The sequence below is a fragment of the Rhinatrema bivittatum genome, chromosome 2, assembly GCF_901001135.1.
Source record: "Rhinatrema bivittatum chromosome 2, aRhiBiv1.1, whole genome shotgun sequence".
Lineage (NCBI taxonomy): Eukaryota > Metazoa > Chordata > Amphibia > Gymnophiona > Rhinatrematidae > Rhinatrema > Rhinatrema bivittatum.
In genome coordinates this window covers 375,685,005-375,704,802 of record NC_042616.1, presented here as the reverse complement: position 1 = coordinate 375,704,802, position 19,798 = coordinate 375,685,005, and the positions used below count along the sequence as shown (strand labels likewise).

Genomic DNA, 19,798 nt, shown 5'->3' with positions numbered 1-19,798 from the left:
GATTCGGCGCTCAAGGCAGTCACATGCTGTGACGTCACAGCATGTGACTGCCTAGAGCGCCGAAAGCAGCCGGCAGCGGCAGCCGAAAGCAGCCGGCAGCGGCGAAAGCAGCCGGCTCCTCCGCCTGGATGAATGAATTCATTCACTGCCGCAGCCCCCACCGGCAGCCCCCAGCGCCGAATCGCAGGGGTCGCACAGGCGCTGTGGGCCTGTGCGCGCATTCATTCACTGCCGGTGGGGGCTGCCGAGGCAGCCCCCACCGGCAGTGAATGAATGCGCGCCTGTGCGACCCGGCCTAGATTTAACACGCGACCACCCGCCGGCCGTCTCGAACTAACGCGCGTCCACCCGCCCCCCCCCCCGGCCTCCTCCGCGCTATGCCGTGGCTACCTTTTACTTTACTACGTCTTACTTTCGGGGGATGTGTTACATTAGCCGACCCCCCTAAAATTCCCACTACGTCTTACTATCAGGGGTGTTTTACTATCGGGGAAACACGGTATGTACACCCTGGAGGAAAGGAGGAGCAGAGGTGATATGATACAGACTTTCAGATACTTGAAAGTTTTTAATGATCCGAAGACAACGACAAACCTTTTCCGTCAGAAGAAAATCAGCAGAACCAGGGGTCATGATTTGAAGCTCCAGGGAGGAAGAGTCAGAACCAATGTCAGGAAGTATTTCTTCACGGAGAGGGTGGTGGATGCCTGGAATGCCCTTCCGGAGGAAGTGGTGAAGACCAGAACTGTGAAGGACTTCAAAGGGGCGTGGGATAAATCCTGTGGGGCGGATTTTAAAAGGCGCGCGAATAGCCTACTTTTGTTTGCGCTCCAGGTGCAAACAAAAGTACGCTGGATTTTAGTAGATACGCGCGGAGCCGCGCGTATCTGCTAAAAACCTGGATCGGCGCGTGCAAGGCTACGGATTTTGTATAGCCGGCGCGCGCCGAGCCGCGCAGCCTACCCCCGTTCCCTCCAAGGCCGCTCCGAAATCGGAGCGGCCTCGGAGGGAACTTTCCTTTGCCCTCCCCTCACCTTCCCCTCCCTTCCCCTACCTAACCCACCCGCCCGGCCCTGTCTAAACCCCCCCCTTACCTTTGTCAGGGGATTTACTCCTCCCGGAGGGAGGCGTAAATCCCCGCGCGCCAGCGGGCCTCCTGCGCGCCGGGCCGCGACCTGGGGGCGGGTACGGAGGGCACGGCCACGCCCCTGGACCGCCCCGGGCCGTAGCCACGCCCTGGGCCGTAGCCACGCCCCTGTACCCGCCCCCAAAACGCTGCCGACACGCCCCCGAAACGCCGCGACGACTGGGCCCGCCCCCCGACACGCCCCCGACACGCCCCCCTCGGAGAACCCCGGGACTTACGTGAGTCCCGGGGCTCTGCGCGCGCCAGGAGGCCTATGTAAAATAGGCTTCCTGGCGCGCAGGGCCCTGCTCGCGTAAATCCGCCCGGTTTTGGGCGGATTTACGCGAGCAGGGCTCTGAAAATCCGCCCCTGTGGATCCATAAAGTCAAGAGGACGTGAATGAAGAGTGGGTGGCTCGCGGGGATGATGGCTACTACCTGGAGATAATACCCTTATTCAATAAACATACACACGGTTAATGCGACTCCAACATTGCTCTAAGCTTCAACGACATGAGGAAATGTGGAAAAAAGGATTTGCATTCACAAAAAAGCGGGGAGTAGCTTGCTTGTTACGGCGGTTACTACCCCCAAACCAAATAAGCCTGATACTTCACTTTCAATGCATATCCAGCAAGATCTGAGAACCCAGCCCAACCTAAAAATGTTCAAAAAAGACCTAAAAACATTGCTGTTTCGCAAATTCTACACGGACCTTCATACTTCTGAGCATCCTAACTCACAATCGAAATTTATCCAAAAACATCATAATAACTTCTCTCCAACCAGAACTTTCAAACCCTTCTCCTCCCACTTAATGATTCTTTCTGGACTTGTAATGTTTAACATCTGTTTAATATACACATTATGGATGTGAATCGGGCTTCGAATGATTGAAAATATCGTCGATATTTTCAAAATCGTCAGAAATCGGGAGCTCCCCCAAAATGATAGGAAAACCCCACGATATTGATCGTGGGGGCTCCCTTATCGTTTTGGGGGAGGGCGGGAAAAGCGGCACACAAAAATAACCCCTAAACCCACCCGACCCTTTAAAACTAACCCCTTAGCTTCCCCCACCCTCCCAACCCCCCCAAAAACTTTTTACAGGTACCTGGTGGTCCAGTGGGGGTCCCTGGAGCGATCTCCCGCTCCGGGCCGTCCTCCCGCTCCCGGGCCGTTGGCTGCCACTAATCAAAATGGCGCTGATGGCCCTTTGCCCTTACCATGTGACAAGGTATCCGTGCCATTGGCCGGACCCTATCACATGGTAGGAGCACTGGATGCATAGAAACATACGTGCCGATCGCGACACGCCCCCCCCCAGGAAAGCCCCGGGACTTACGCGCGTTCCCAGGGCTTTGCGCGTGCCAGAAGCCTATGCAAGATAGGCTCGGCGCGCGCAGGGTGGGTTTGAGGTAGGTTTTCGGGGGTTACATGAGTAACGTTTGCGCGTAACCCTCTGAAAATCTACCCCAATGCATTCTCTCTGAAAATTGGTGCAAATTCCATGGGACCTGTGGATATTATCCCAGCGTAGACCATGTGAAAATTGACTCCTTGGGAGCTACTTATATAACTGCCCACATTGGTGTAGGATACTTTTTACCCACAAATTTTACACCAGCTTTCAAAGTATGTGCATACTTTCCCTTGGAAAATTATCCCACCAAATCTAAGCCCTCATATTTACACCTGCTATGTGTGAGCATAGTTTTCTTCAAGGACAAATATGCGTGCATGTTTGAAAACAGATAAGTATGCACCCACCCTGCCCCAGGACTGCTACTGTTCACCGTGAGTCAAAGCAGATTGCATTCAAGCCCTATGAGCAGACTGCATATTTTGTGGGCAATTGTGTCAATGGTGATTTTTGAGGGTAAAGCACTGTTTCATCATGGAAAAGGCTTTGAAAAGTACCCTCTTAATGAACTACATGTATTGAATAGAAAAAACAATTGTTTAACTTCTGATGCGGTAAAACGTTTCTATGCGTAAATAAACAGCTATTTTGGGAGTTAATTTTCAAAGCAAACTATGTGCATAAATCCGTTTTATGCACATAAATGGCTCTTTGAAAACAGGCCCTGTGGCTGTTTGTGTACCAGTGCATGTGTAGCCTGATTATGCAAGGACTTTTACACACACATGCAGTAGGCATTCCAGAGAGAATTGGGATGGAGCTATGATTTAGCACAGACTTTCTGATATTCAAAGGTCTTTGTGAAAGGTTATGCATATAAGGTACTATCTGCACTGCTAGGAGCAGGCATAACCTAATGCATATAACTTGTGTGCCTACTAGGAGACTTGACCCCCAGTATTTTCAAAGCAATTTATGTGCATAAAATCACTTTGCAGTACTCTATGTATAACTAGCCTTCTAAAGTTACCTTCTCCAAAAAAAATATTTTAGACTGCCATAAATGGCTAATATTAGGGTATATTTGGCCAGTGGCATCTTTTTTCCTGAGATCAACTCAGGAGATAGCAGGATCTACCCCACAAAGATTATTCCTGTGCCTAATTTTGTATACTCTTCCAATTTCACAGACTAAAAGCCAATACCATGCATAATTTACAATTCAATTGCTAAAATAAAATATATAAGATTGCTTTCTGGATAACTAGTAATATAATAATGTTTCTTTTTGTTTTTAGATAATGGTTCTGGGTCAGGAGAAGGGGGTAAGTAATTAAAATATATTGTATTCACAAAAATGTAGATTTTTATACATTTAAATGTAATTTTTTTGGTTCATTAAGATATTTCAGTTGATGGGTTTCTATTTTTTTTTTTTTAGTTACAGCATCATTCTGTATAATTTTGATTATATAATCACAGACCAGGTGATATTACATACATTCTTTATAAAATCTAATTTTATTTAATCACCCAAATAATTTGCTCATGAATCTATGTAGGGTAGTTATGCTATAGGTAGAGCTCCAGAGACACTGAATTTGTTTATACTGCATACAACGGTATCATTTTTAGAATCTGTGAGCAAAGTGCTGGGAGGTTCTGAACCCTAAGTCCCATTAAAAAAATGCAAAACAAAAAACAGTTTTGAGTGCTGTCTTAAAGGCTGGTTTATGGTTTCCACAGTCATCCCAGTGGACTCAGCCATGTTCTGAGAAGGTGCAGAAGGAGGGCAGAACTAAAAAATAGCTCCAGGTAGTTTCCCATCAAACTCTGATTACCCTTTGAGCACATTTCACATATTTATGAAAGTCACTTTAGTTGCCATCTTTTGTAGTTAATGCCTAGCTTCAGAATCTGTTCTCAAAAGAGTAATAAAGAATGTATTGGTGACAAAGCTGGTTATCGCATGTTTCTCACACTAAGATTATTTTTGAACCTGACTTTTAGGCTTTTTAAAATTATCATTATTAAATATGAGGAGGCATGTACAAAGAAATATACAAGGATAATAGTTATTTATGTGGGGAGATCCCCACATTTTTGCCCTTTTCACTTCTAGTCATGTCAGATGTTTTGGCTGGGGGAGAGCCAGGAATTTCTGAATGGTGAATTGTTTGGATGTCTGAAGCTGCATTACTGTGGTGTGACTACTAGATCGCAGTTGGTGTGATGTTGAATAAATGGAACGTGATTGCTGGGATATTGTAATGCATCTGAGTATGGTGTGATGAGTGATGTGGTGTCTCCTTAAGTTAAAAGAGACTTTGATTGTTTGGGATGTATCTTGGAAAAAGTATAATGCCTGGGTCATTTTGGCAAGCGTTACCCTTTCTAGATTGGAGTTTGGGAGAGAGAGACCTCCAGGATGTAGTTGCCCCAGAGTTGCTCGCCCATGGGCTGGTGGGGCCCAGGGACTGTTCCAGAACAGAGCAGGCCCTGCAATGGTTTTCCTCTTAAGGAAAGAGTCCCGCAGCTGTGGAGTAGAAGAAGAGTTTCCTACCTCCAAGGAAATATCCAAGAGGTAGGGAGTGGAAAAGGCGGTTCTTCTCTCTAAGGAAATGGTCAGGAGAAAAGAGGAGAGGGGGGTTGACCCTCTTTTCTCCTGGTCATTTGCTCAGAAGGCTGCATTGAGATCTGGAGGGGGAAGGAGACCAGTGAAGCCTGCACACTGTTGGGAGAAGGACCGGCATGGTGTGATTAGGTGCGGGTGCATGAGGAATATGAGTACTTCACCTAGAGGTGCTCAATGAATAGGGAATATGAAAATGGTATGTAAGATATGGGGACAAGTCTGGACTCCTATATATGAAAGAGGTATTGGGAGGTGAGACCATATCCCACAATTTGGAGTCAGATGTTTAAAAGGAAGAGGAATCTGGGAGAATGTGTCATGGGTGAGGAGGGGAGCTGGTATTTTGAGAAAGCTCCTTGGTACCTGAGTATTAAGGAAGGTAAGCTGTACATTCAAGTTAATGTCATTTAGGAAAGCATGAAGAGATGGAATAAGGGAGGACTGGAAGATTTAATTGCTATTCAAGTGAAGAGTGAGAGATTGGTACTTTAATCCTTACAGGTACCAGATAGTGTATTATTGTGGATGTGTATTCTGACTGTGTAGCCCATGAATTCTGATTATTCAATTCTGAAATACCTACCTTATACTGAAATGTACATAGTGACTGGCTATAAAACTGAGAGTTTTGGTTTTACCTAAGTATTGTGGCTTTGTCTTTGAGGCTTTATTTGTGCAGCAGTGATGGATAAGTATAGGGGCAGAATTCATGAAGGGGGAGAAGGGCCGATGCTCTTCCTGATGAGTTAATGGAAAGTGAGCTATCCCTACTGTTCCTATTTTATTTGAAACCCACAAAATAAATTTGAGAGTCTGTGCTCCGTCATTCAGGGTCAGTTCCTCTCGTTATTTTATCTACTCTGGAGGTAGGTTTATATTTACATACTGAAATCAATTACATATTTACATTCAATAATATGAGAAAACAGAAAAAAAGGAAAGGAAGAAAAAAGACAGAGGGGGACTGAAGTAGTTCATAATAGGTAACAAAGTGAAAAAGAGCTAAACATTTAGAGGTGAATTTTAAAAGCTGGGCGTGCGCCAAAATCAGGAGATGTGTGCACCTGTGTCCACCCAATATTTCAAAGTGGGGGAATGCATTTGCATGTGCCGATGCCGCCCATCTCGCATCAGAGAAAAAAGGGGCTTGGTGTGGGAGGGGCATGGGCGTTCTGGGGCAGCGCCAAGAGAAGTGTGGGCAAGTCCTTACATGCCTGGGCATGCGCCTAGGACCAGTGAGGTGCACTTTTACATCTGCTAAAGTGGAGATGTAAGCTTAAAATAAAACAGGCATCCATGAGTGGTTTGGGGTAACTGGGTGAAGTGCAGGCTAAAGAACCAGGGGAGTTTAGAGGACCTAGCTCTAGCCTGGGAGAACTGGTGGACGAACTGGTGAAACTGGTCATGGTGTGGGCGTGCACATGCACATGCTATACAATTCCCCCACCTGCGCTGCTCATACCTGGATGTCTATGGCTATGTGCTCCCAGTTGTAAAAAATATGTGCGCCTAGGCAATTTTATAACATATGGGTGTATGTGCACATATGTTATAAAATTACATAAGAACATAAGAACATGCCATACTGCAGGGGTCAGGAACCTTTTTGGCTGAGAGAGCCATAAACGCCACATATTTTAAAATGTAATTCCATGAGAGCCATACAATATGTTTAAAACTAAATACAAGTAAATGTGTGCATTTTATGTAAGATCACACTTTTAAAGTACAATAAGTCTCTGAAAATATTACACCAGGCCTTAAGACACCAATACATCTCCTATTAGGAAAACGGACCAAGTCAGGCTGCTATAGAGTCCGACACAGAAACTACACACCAGCAGAAAACCTCACCTGAATCACGTGCTGTCCCTCACCTAACATAGAATAAAGAGACCAAAACGCATAACAAGAAGCATGCAGAAAAAAATGAATTGGAAACTGCAACAAGCCAGAGTCTCTGTATGCAGTGTAACAAAGGAAAAAAGAAACATCACCCATCCTTATAAAACAAATCAAGAAATATAAAATCATCAGCAGTAAAACTGTACTAACAAAAATAACATATTTCGAAACAGCTGATGAGTGGAATATCCAATAATTAAAAAACTCATATAAACATTTCCAGATACCAACAAAATATTTCAAAATAGCAGACACAAAGACCCAGTAATGAAAAATAATAAGGATACAAAAATGTTTTTGCTCTGCATACCTGGGATTGTTCTGAATTAGCAGGAGGTGGGGTGGTTTGCTTGGAACTTTCTCCTCTCTCAGTCACACACCAGCGCTCTCTCTCACACTGGCTCTCAATGACACACCTATACACACATGCTCTCAGTACTCACATATACACATGTTTTTTCTCTCTCACTTATATAGGCTCTTAATTACACATTTACACACATGCTGTCTATCTTTTCACGCTTACACACACACACACACAGGCTTTCAATCACACACATACATGCTGTCTTTTTCTCTCACACACAGACTCTCATTCACATGCTTACAAAACATGTCCTCTCTTTCTCTCATTTACACACAGGCTCTCAATCACATACTCACATGCTCCCTCACCTAAATCAGCTCTCAATCACACACAGACACACATGGTCTTTCTCTCTCATTTAAACACAGGCTCTCAATCACATACTCACATGCTCCATCACCTAAACCAGCTCTCAATCACACACAGACACACATGATCTCTCTCTTACTTATACACACAGGCTCTTAATCATGCATACACATGATTTCTCTCACACACAAAGGATCTCAATCATACACACATACTCTTTCACACAAACAGGTTTTCAATCACAAACTTACACATACAGGTTCCCAATGGTAAACTTACATTCATGCTCTCTCTCTCTCACAGGAAGGCTCTCAATCACACACATACTCTCTTTCACATGTACAGGCTCTCAATCATTCACATACATGCATTCTCTCTCTCTCACACACACACACACACACACACACACACACACACCCCCGCGGCCCGGAAGAGGAAGTGGAGAGTATCGGGTGCCTGCGCGGCAAGAAGAGGCCACGCTAGTGCACTCGGCATCGGCCCGAAAAAAAGAAGACTGCAGCGCGGCTCGGAGGAAAATGAAGAGGTTCAGCCGCGGCCGATGGGACTCCGCCTCCGCGAGGGCTGAAAATGAAGAGGTTAGTGTTGGGAGGAAGCTGCTGCTGCCGCGAGTTCCCGGGGTGGGGGAGAGCGAGTGTGAATGAGCGAGCAAACACATGCTTGCTCGCTCATTCACTCTCTCTCTCCCCCACCCCGGGAACTCGCGGCAGCAGCAGCCTCCTCCCAACACTAACCTCTTCATTTTCAGCCCAGGCAGAGTCCCATCGGCCGCGGTTGAACCTCTTCATTTTCCTCCGAGCCACGCTGCAGTCTTCTTTTCTTTGGGCCGATGCCGAGCGCACTAGCGTGGCCTCTTCTTGCCGCGCAGGCACCCGATACTCTCCACTTCCTTTTCCGGGCCGCGGGGGGGAGGGGGCGGGAAGAAGAGAGCATGCCGGTGCCGCTGACTCCAGCTGTCCTGCCGTGTTCCGCCCGGGCGGAGGAGGACCAGGGAGCAGCTGGGTCAGCGGGAAAGTGTGGCGACACTTGTCTGCGAGCCAGATGCAGCCCTCAAAAGAGCCATATCTGGCTCGCGAGCCATGAGTTCCCGACCCCTGCCATACTGGGTCAGACCAAGGGTCCATCAAGCCCAGCATTCTGTTTCCAACAGTGGCCAATCCAGGCTCCAAGTACCTGGCAATTACCCAAAAACTACGTCTATTCCATGTTACCGTTGCTAGTAATAGCAGTGGCTATTTTCTAAGTCAACTTAATTAATAGCAGGTAATGGACTTCTCCTCCAAGAACTTATCCAATCCTTTTTTAAACTCAGCTATACTGACTGCACTAACCACATCCTCTGGCAACAAATTCCAGAGTTTAATTGTGCGTTGAGTGAAGAAGAACTTTCTCCGATTAGTTTTAAATGTGCCACATGCTAACTTCATGGAGTGCCCCCTAGTCTTTCTATTATCTGAAAGATTAAATAACTGATTCACATCTACCCGTTCTAGACCTCTCATGATTTTAAACATCTCTATCATATCCCCCCTCAGCCGTCTCTTCTCCAAGCTGAAATGTCCTAACCTCTTTAGTCTTTCCTCATAGGGGAGCTGTTCCATTCCCCTTATCATTTTGGTAGCCCTTCTCTGTACCTTCTCCATCGCAATTATATCTTTTTTGAGATGCGGCGACCATGTGTGCCCATGCGCCCGTTTGAAAGTTACCGTTCCTGGTAGCAGCTTCCTTACAGCTTCTGTTAAGCCCCAGAATAGATTAACTCCATCTATACTGTATGTAACTGCCTGTTATTAGTTAAATTGTTAGGTTCCAGCCATCTTGTGCAGAAGTCGATAATGGTCTAGCCAGATGTATTCTGAGCATGCTTCAGTAGAGGGAGCCATTCCTTTTCACAGTTCCCTGCTGAGAATTAGCATTAGATGTGCATCACAGTTCTCTTGTAGTGATTCTAGTCCAAATGATCCAGCTTTGTACAGAGCGAGTTTAAGCTTCAGGGAGACAAAAAACCAGATAACCTGGATTGGGTTCTTCCTCCTGAAGTCTCAAAACAGTATCCTGGTATGTGAGTACTCTGGGCCTTTCAGTGCGCCAATGGGTAGTAAAAAATGCAGAAGAATTTGGAGGGTAGTAGAGGTTAAGTGCTAGGTTTTGTATCATGAGCAAAATGGGCCTAATATTCAAATATAAACATTTATTTAAGTTAGCAGGAAAAGATCCATGGCTATTCTGCTGAATATCCCCATCAAAATCACCACTTAACCAGATAAGTTTTATCTGGCTAAGTTATATCCTGCTAAGTTAGGCCTGCTCTATGGTACAGTAGATTACAGAAGTTTGACTAACAGGCTCAAAGTAATCATATCAGTTTCAGAAGTATTTTATTGAACAGTCAATGTTAATGAGCCCTCTTGCTACCTTATGCACTGTGATATCTTTGTGTGTGTCAAGTCTGTATATTAAAGCAAGATTGTTTAGAACTCAGTGAGATAATGCAGGACTGGTTATAGAGCTGCATGGCACAAGCACTGAATACAGCAATAGAGAGGAAGAGTTTCCATAGCAGCAACCACGGCCCACTTCTCCATCTGAAAGACATGAGCAATTGTTCAGAACCCAAAGCCTAACTGGTAGTGTACTAACCAAAGAAAAGAGGCTGTTACAAAACAGTACATAATAAATCAGAGGTCATGCGTTCCAGGCATCATGCTTTAAAAATCACTATTTAGTTTCGTCTGGAAGTGTGCCTACAAAACCCCATCATTTTTGTCTTCTGAACCCTAGCAAATCTCAGACTTCTTTTTATCTGTGTTCTGGATTATCAAGCCATGGCACTGAAATATGCCTGGTTCCAACTGAGCAAGACACATTTTTCTCCACAAAAATTGATTTGATGCTCAATTGTCTTTTTTCCTATATAGTTATAAGAGTTGGATTAATTCAAGTCTGTTTTTCCATTAAGCAAACTAGGCGGTTACCTGGTTCCTAAAATTGAGGGGTTGAAAAAAATAACTGCCAGCCCAAGTTAAAGGCAAGGCAGCACAAGCATTTTTAAAACTCATGAGTCAGCAGTTCCTGGCTGTTTATATCAAACATCGTGAAATGAGCAGTCAGGACATCAGATGTGCCAGCCTTTGAGTTTTAAAAAATGCTTGTGATAGTGGCACAGTGCTGTTGGCAGAGCACATCCCAGTCAAAAAAGATAGCAGGTCTGGGGCATTTGACAGAGCTCATCCCACCAGCTACTAAAGATGGGAGGAGACTCGGGCCTGCTGGTGGAGCTAAGAAAACATAAGAAAATGCCATACTGGGTCAGACCAAGGGTCCATCAAGCCCAGCATCCTGTTTCCAACAGTGGCCAATCCAGGCCATAAGAACCTGGCAAGTACCCAAAAACTAAGTCTATTCCATGTAACCATTGCTAATGGCAGTGGCTATTCTCTAAGTGAACTTAATAGCAGGTAATGGACTTCTCCTCCAAGAACTTATCCAATCCTTTTTTAAACCCAGCTATACTAACTGCACGAACCACATTCTCTGGCAACAAATTCCAGAGTTTAATTGTGCGTTGAGTAAAAAAGAACTTTCTCCGATTAGTTTTAAATGTGCCCCATGCTAACTTCATGGAGTGTCCCCTAGTCTTTCTACTAGTCGAAAGAGTAAATAACCGATTCACATCTACCCGTTCTAGACCTCTCATGATTTTAAACACCTCTATCATATCCCCCCTCAGTCGTCTCTTCTCCAAGCTGAAAAGTCCTAACCTCTTTAGTCTTTCCTCATAGGGGAGTTGTTCCATTCCCCTTATCATTTTGGTAGCCCTTCTCTGTACCTTCTCCATCGCAATTATATCTTTTTTGAGATGCGGCGACCAGAATTGTACACAGTATTCAAGGTGAGGGTCTCACCATGAGCGATACAGAGGCATTATGACATTTTCCGTTTTATTCATCATTTCCTTTTCTAATAATTCCCAACATTCTGTTTGCTTTTTTGACTGCCGCAGCACACTGAACCGACGATTTCAATGTGTTATCCACTATGACACCTAGATCTCTTTCTGGGTTGTAGCACCTAATATGGAACCCAACATCGTGTAATTATAGCATGGGTTATTTTTCCCTATATGCATCACCTTGCACTTATCCACATTAATTTCATCTGCCATTTGGATGCCCAATTTCCAGTCTCACAAGGTCTTCCTGCAATTTATCACAATCTGCTTGTGATTTAACTACTCTGAACAATTTTGTGTCATCTGCAAATTTGATTATCTCACTCGTCGTATTTCTTTCCAGATCATTTATAAATATATTGAATAGTAAGGGTCCCAATACAGATCCCTGAGGCACTCCACTGTCCACTCCCTTCCACTGAGAAAATTGCCCATTTAATCCTACTCTCTGTTTCCTGTCTTTTAGCCAGTTTGCAATCCAAGAAAGGACATCGCCACCTATCCCATGACTTTTTACTTTTCCTAGAAGGCTCTCATGAGGAACTTTGTCAAACGCCTTCTGAAAATCCAAGTATACTATATCTACCGGTTCACCTTTATCCACATGTTTATTAACTCCTTCAAAAAAGTGAAGCAGATTTGTGAGGCAAGACTTGCCCTGGGTAAAGCCATGCTGACTTTGTTCTATTAAACCATGTCTTTCTATATGTTCTGTGATTTTGATGTTTAGAACACTTTCCACTATTTTTCCTGGCACTGAAGTCAGGCTAACTGGTCTGTAGTTTCCCGGATCGCCCCTGGAGCCCTTTTTAAATATTGGGGTTATATTTGCTATCCTCCAGTCTTCTGGTACAATGGATGATTTTAATGATAAGTTACAAATTTTTACTAATAGGTCTGAAATTTCATTTTTTAGTTCCTTCAGAACTCTGGGGTGTATACCATCCGGTCCAGGTGATTTACTACTCTTCAGTTTGTCAATCAGGCCTACCACATCTTCTAGGTTCACCGTGATTTGATTCAGTCCATCTGAATCATTACCCATGAAAACCTTCTCCATTACGGGTACCTCCCCAACATCCTCTTCAGTAAACACCGAAGCAAAGAAATCATTTAATCTTTCCGCGATGGCCTTATCTTCTCTAAGTGCCCCTTTAACCCCTCGATCATCTAACGGTCCAACTGACTCCCTCACAGGCTTTCTGCTTCGGATATATTTAAAAAAGTTTTTACTGTGAGTTTTGCCTCTACAGCCAACTTCTTTTCAAATTCTCTCTTAGCCTGTCTTATCAATGTCTTACATTTAACTTGCCAATGTTTATGCTTTATCCTATTTTCTTCTGTTGGATCCTTCTTCCAATTTTTGAATGAAGATCTTTTGGCTAAAATAGCTTCTTTCACCTCCCCTTTTAACCATGCCGGTAATCGTTTTGCCTTCTTTCCACCTTTCTTAATGTGTGGAATACATCTGGACTGTGCTTCTAGAATGGTATTTTTTAACATTGACCACGCCTCTTGGACATTTTTTACTTTTGTAGCTGCTCCTTTCAGTTTTTTTCTAACAATTTTTCTCATTTTATCAAAGTTTCCCTTTTGAAAGTTTAGCACGAGAGCCTTGGATTTGCACACTGTTCCTTTTCCAGTCATTAAATCAAAATTGATCATATTATGATCACTATTGCCAAGCGGCCCCACCACCGTTACCTCTCTCACCAAGTCCTGTGCTCCACTGAGAATTAGATCTAAAATTGCTCCCTCTCTCGTCGGTTCCTGAACCAATTGCTCCATAAAGCTATCATTTATTCCATCCAGGAACGTTATCTCTCTAGCGTGACCTGATGATACATTTACCCAGTCTATATTGGGGTAATTGAAGTCTCCCATTATTACTGCACTACCAATTTGGTTAGCTTCCCTAATTTCTCTTAGCATTTCACTGTCCATCTCACCATCTTGACCAGGTGGACGGTAGTATACCCCTATCACTGTAGTCTTCCCTGATACACAAGGGATTTCTACCCATAAAGATTAGCACCTACCCATTCCATTAGCACCTGAAAAGAGGAAGAAATGTGGAGCTGCCACCATTAGGGGGGATTGGATGCTGCATAGGTGTTGCTGGTGGAGAGAGGAAGGATGCTGGGTGGGAGGGGGAGGTGTAGTGAACTGATGGGTAGAAGGAGAGTCCCAGGGCAGGGGTTCTGACCTGGGGAGCCTTAATGAGAGCCTCTATGGCTCAGTAGTCACAGTACAGAGGGGTCCTAGGTCAGAGGGTCTCTGGCTTGAGTGTCCTGGGTCAGAGTCTCTTTTGTTCAGAAAACCCAGACTCAGGGAATTTGGACCTTGGGGGTATGATCTCAGGTTCTTGGACCTTGGGGGGGGGGGGGGCAGGGGGAACAGAGATTCACGATCCTTAAGTCCAGAGGGCTTGGGTCTAAGGCTTTCATGTCTGGGTTGCTTGTGTATGGAACTCTCAGACCAGAGATACATTGATTTTTAAGGCTGGATTTTTAACTTCATGACTTTACTTGTCTTTCAGCCCTGAAGTAAACATTCAGCGTTAAAATCAGGAGTTATTTAATGAAGATATCTTAGCTCATCTTCCTGCATTAGAAATAATAGCTAATTTTTGCATTAACAATAGGGCTTAGCAACTTTTTTCACGCTAAAATCCGAGCCTCATCATGAGTTACTTTAGCACAAAAAAATGCATGAAAAGGGAAGTATGATTTGCACTAAGCCTTATTACATCAGCATCTAAAGTCCCCTGAAGGACTATTTTCTTTGGGAAAAGTAAAGACTTTGTTATCTCATTATGTTCTTTTACCTTTTATTTAGTATTACTATAGTTATGCATTTTTAAATAATTTTTGAGGAGGAGGGGCAGCAGGAGGGAAACCCAGTGGTTGCACATAAAAACTTGTGGCACTCAACAAGGTTGCCAGAGTTAAATGTCCACATTTAGGGGCAGAATGGTAAAAAAAACCCCCCAAAAAACAGTAAAAACATTCTCAAGATCTGCCACCTCTCACAGGAGAGAATAGAATACTGCTGCTCGGTGGATATGTAGCATCTACAGTGTGGATCCCATAACAACAGAAATACCAGCATGATTTCATGTAAATGTTTCTTGCTATTGCTGTGGACTTGTGTCTCCATGGAAATGTTTCTAACTACTGTTTAGTGATGGCCAGCCTATTGCTATCATTGATAAATTGGGCACACCATGTGCCGCTCTTCAGTATTAATGTTCATTAACATTTTGGTCCAAGCCCAATTACATATTGCAATATAAAGGATAAACTGTCCCCAGCCACACATAATCAGGTAGTAATTGGAATCAGAGGGGTCCTGAAATCATCATAATTCAGGAGACTTTGATCAGGTGGTTTGAGCATGTTGCCAAGAGCCAGCAATGCCTGTTGTAGCCTTGAAGTGAAGACAGTTTAATTTTCTGTTATATTTTATAGCTATTTACCTTGTCTTTGTTTTTTATTCTCTTCTGCTCTTTTATAACTTAGTTTCTCTCTTTGCTTCGTGCACTCGTTCTCCCCCAATATATGCCAGTAATGGTAGCAATTTTCAATAATAATGCTCAGGTTCAAGGAGACTATGGATACAAACGTTATGTGGGGAGAAGAAATAGCCCTGCAATAGTCCTGAAATTAGGCCAGCCTGATGGCTTGGTGACCAGTGCTGGCCACAGCCAGGCAGGAGACCAGGATTCCATACTCAAGCCTGGCCTTTGCTCCTTGGGGTGGATGGGGTTTGGGATGCCAGGCAGAAAGCATTCATTACCGCTGCACAATGGCAAGACCGAATGGCAAAACTCAGGCTGCACATTCCAAGCTCTGGAAGGCGCCAAAGACTGTGGTTTCTGGCCAAGTACAATCACTATAATGGCTGGGCTAGGCGGGGATTTCAAAGCTCTGGAGTAGTTGCAAATGAAGCTTCATGGTGCTGAAGCACAGTAGAGGTCAATTATGATGGAACTGGAAGCTCAGAGGATCAAGAAGAGATTGTCCCCCACCCAAAAAAATAAATCTCTAATATCCTTATTTTCTGTACTATCATGGAAAATAGCTAGCACCAGGCTCAGTGTTCCCTCTAATACTTTTCTACAGAATGAAGAGTGGGGTTTTTGTGAACATTTGTCAGAGTTTTGAGAGCAGTTTTGTATGTAGTTTGGTACATTTTTAAAATAAATTAATAAAAATTAATTCCTTGTCTTACCTTGCCCTGCCCATCCTTCAAAATCTGCAACAGAGTAGATATCCAGGAAGGTGTGGAAAACATGAAGAGGAATTTCCTGAAGTCTGAGGAATGGTCTAAAATCTGGCAGCTAAGATTTAATGTTAAAAATGCAGCATCATGCTTTGGGACTGCAAAGTCCCAAGGGAGTAGTACTGAGTATGGGAAGGGGGGGAGGGACGTGAACTAGGGGTGATTATATCTGATGGTCTGAAGGTGGCCAGAAAAGTAGATAAGGTGATAGCAAAAGCCAGGAGAATGCTTAGATGCACAGGGAGAGGAAGAACCAGTAGCAAAATGGAGATGATATTACCTTTATACATCTCTGGTGAGACCTTTATCTTTTATTGTTATCTTTATTATGAATTTATGTATTGCTTGGTGCCGAGACTCTAAGCAAGTTATAATAAGACATTCACAATAAAAAGTACACAAAAATACACAAATAAAAATGTGGAAATCATAAAAAACATAAAAAATTAAAATAGAACAAAACAATATAAACATATTACTCAGAAATAAAATGATTTGTGTCAATCATTTATTCTCCATTAAATCATTTATTCTCCATTTATTTCATTTATTCTCCATTAAAGTTAATGGGGAAAACAGTGCATTCTTTTTTGGACTCTGCTGCCAGAGAGAGAGGGGACAAGGTTGGAGCCTGGCATCGGAGGGTGGGTAGTCCCGGCCTGTGGCCTCCGCGGCTGGGAATTGTTAACAGTAGTATTGAAATGTATAATTGAGTATGCAAATCAGAGTAAATTATGTAAATGAGGCACTCTTATGTATTTCTTGATATACTGTCTCGGGATATGGAAGCAGTTAACATGAGAAATAACTACAATGCTTTAATTTTCTGTATCTTTAAAAAAAATCTTGCAGCAGAGGGTATTATCACGCAATAGCAGATATCATGTAATAAATTTTAGGCATCCATCTTGACATACTTACAGAAGCCTGCTGCACCTATATATAAACAGTTTACTAGCTGCCCTGTCTTCCATGAACCACAATGTTAGGTGTCAGTTTACTGGTATGGGCCACTGGATGCTTCAGGCACCTCAACTACAGTAGCAACAGGTAAGGGAGGTTCACATGCCCCCTAAGGAAGTTCCAGCACTAGGGGTACAACTGCAAGCTCAACAGGTAGACTGGGAGGGCTCATGTCAGGGACTGCCATGCAGAAGGGCAGGCAGGCTGACAGGGAGCATATCTTGATCCCACCCCACATTACTGGGGGTTCAAGAGGACCATGTGGTAAAGGGGTATCGCCTGAGTTCTCAGCCCATCCTGGGTTTATATGAATTCCAAGGGGACCTGAATTCTGAAACAGAAAGGGCCCATGCCATACCAGGGCTAGCAAAATTGTTGTGTACCCTGCATTTTTTGGCTTTGGGCTCCTTCCAAACAACTGTCGGGGTTGCTGGGGGAATGTCTAAATCTCACTGCAATAAAAGATGTGGTAACAGGGGTTTGCTGGTACAGCATTATAAGAGTTACATCAACTGTATGGGATTTGAGCGCTTTGAGCGACATGTAAAGCTAATGTAATTATTCCAGATGCAGGTCTCTATTTACTATGATCAGAACTTACATTCCTAAGTGCTATAGCATACAGGTTTTTATAGAATCACTAGCTGCATGGACCTTTGGTTCTGATATCTCATTTCCAGGCTCATGTAAAGCTATTGCTTAGCTTCAAGCAGGGTTTATTGTAGTGTGGCAGGCAGTGAAGTCAAACATAACAGCTGTGGCACAGGTGATGCAGGATATTCCTGCAGGACATGGCTTCTCACACCTGTCTCTCTTCTGAGCACATCAGAGAGAAGAGGTACAATGAGGCATTAAGTTCCTTTTGCTCGGTCTTTGAACATACCTTTAGAGTGTTGAAAAGTCAATTTTATAATGGGAGGCGCATTAATGTTTGCCCCTGATACTGTAGCAAAGATAGTGCTCGTCTGCTGTGTCTTACATAATATAACTTTCCAATATGGCATCCAGTAAAGATACCGGTAAATCTAAAAGTAGAAGTGAAGAGGAGACTGAGAACTACAGGCCAGTTAGTCTGGCCTCTGTGGTAAGCAAATTTAATGGAATTGCTATTAAAATAGAAGATAGTTCAATTTTTGGAATCCAGTGGATTGCAAGATCCAAGGCAACATGGTTTTTACCAGATGTAAATTTTCAGATGAATCTGATCAGTTTGTTGGATTGGGTGACTAATGGATTGCGTGATCAAGGGAGAGCACTAGATGTAGTGACCTTGGAATTTAACAAGGCCTTTGACAGTCTCTACACAGAAGACATGTAAATAGTAGTTTTTGATGTATTTTAGGATTATTTTATGAAATGCTGCTATTAGTTGTAATTTTTTAAGTTTTATATCTGTTTTATGTTTTATTAGGCTGTTTTATTGTTTATGATGTATTTATTACTGTAAACTGTTATGATGGAAACCCGAGTGACGGTATATAAGACCCAATAAATAAATAAAATAAATAAATAATAAATAAATATTTGTGCACCCTTGATATGGATCCTAGAGTGACTGATTGGGTTAGCAACTGGCCAAATAGGAAGCAACAAAGGGTAGTGGTAAATGGATTTCTTTCTGAGGAAGGGGTTGTTACTAGAGGTGTGACTCAGGGATCAGTCCTTGGATCGGTTCTTTTCACCATTTTTGTGAGCGACATAATGGAAGGATTGTCAATAAAGGTTTGTCTTTTTGCTGCTGATAGCAAAATCTGGAATAGGATAGAAAGCCAGGAAGGAGTGGAAAACATGAGGAGAGATATAGCGAAGCCCGAGGAATGGTTTAAGGTCTGGCAGCTAAGATTTAATACTAAAAAAATGTAGAGTGATGCATTTAGGATGCAAAAACTCAAGGAGAAAAGTACAGTATTAGTGAAATTCTTATAAGCACAAGGGAAGAGTGGGATCTGGGGATAATTGTAGCTGATGATCTTAAGGTGGCCAAACAGGTGGATAAAGTGATGTAAACCGATTTGATATGACACCCGTCATGAAGGTCGGTATATAAAAAAGAATTAAATAAATAAATAAATAAAAGTCTAAATATGCTTGGCTGCAAAGGGACAATGATAATCAGCAGAAAAAGGGAGGTAATATTGCCCCTGTATAGGTCCCTGGTGAGACCTCACTTGGAATAATGTGTACAATTCTGGAGGCTGTACCTTCAAAAGAATATAAAAAGGATGGAATCAGTCCAGAGGGTGGCTACTAAAATGGTCATTGGTCTTTGTTCTAAAGCATGGGGGTAGACTTAAAGATCTAAACATGTATGCCCTAGAGGAAAGGTGAGATGGGGAAGATATGATAGAGACATTAAAATATCTCAAAGGTTTCCATACATAGCAGGTGAGCCTTTTATTTTTCCCTCTCAAAGAAACATGGGCACAAACTTAATCTTTCCTTCTATCCTGTCAAACTACTATCCAAGGATGGCTAAACAACAATAAACTAGTACTCAATATCTCCAAAACTGAAATCATTATCCTATTATGCTTTCCAATTCTAAATATGCCAAACAGTTTTCAATTTAATAATCAGACTATTTTGTTCATTCAGAAAACCTTGGAGTCATTATTTACCCAGCCCTCTCAATGCATGACCATGTGAAATTTCTCACTCAATTTTCTTTTCTCAAATTAAGACTTCTCTGACATCTAAAACCTCTTCTCAATCCAACTGATTTCTAGGGATGTGAATCGTTTTTTGACGATTTAAAATATCGTCCGATATATTTTAAATCATCAAAAACCGTTAGGGCCACGATACAATACCAATTCCCCCAATTTATCGTCAAAAAATCGTAAATCGGGGGAAGGGGGAGGGCAGGAAAACCGGCAC

At 43.1% G+C, this 19,798-nt stretch overlaps 1 protein-coding gene across 3 annotated transcripts in view; it reads left to right on the top strand.

Annotated features, from left to right (window-relative positions):
- TMEFF1 (transmembrane protein with EGF like and two follistatin like domains 1) overlaps positions 1–19,798 on the top strand; it is a 610,729-nt gene that overhangs the window by 359,444 nt on the left and 231,487 nt on the right. For all 3 annotated transcript variants that reach the window (XM_029589975.1, XM_029589972.1, XM_029589974.1), the window contains exon 4: positions 3,787–3,813. In XM_029589975.1, the coding sequence (XP_029445835.1) occupies positions 3,787–3,813 (27 nt within the window). The remainder of the gene's footprint in view (positions 1–3,786; positions 3,814–19,798) is intronic.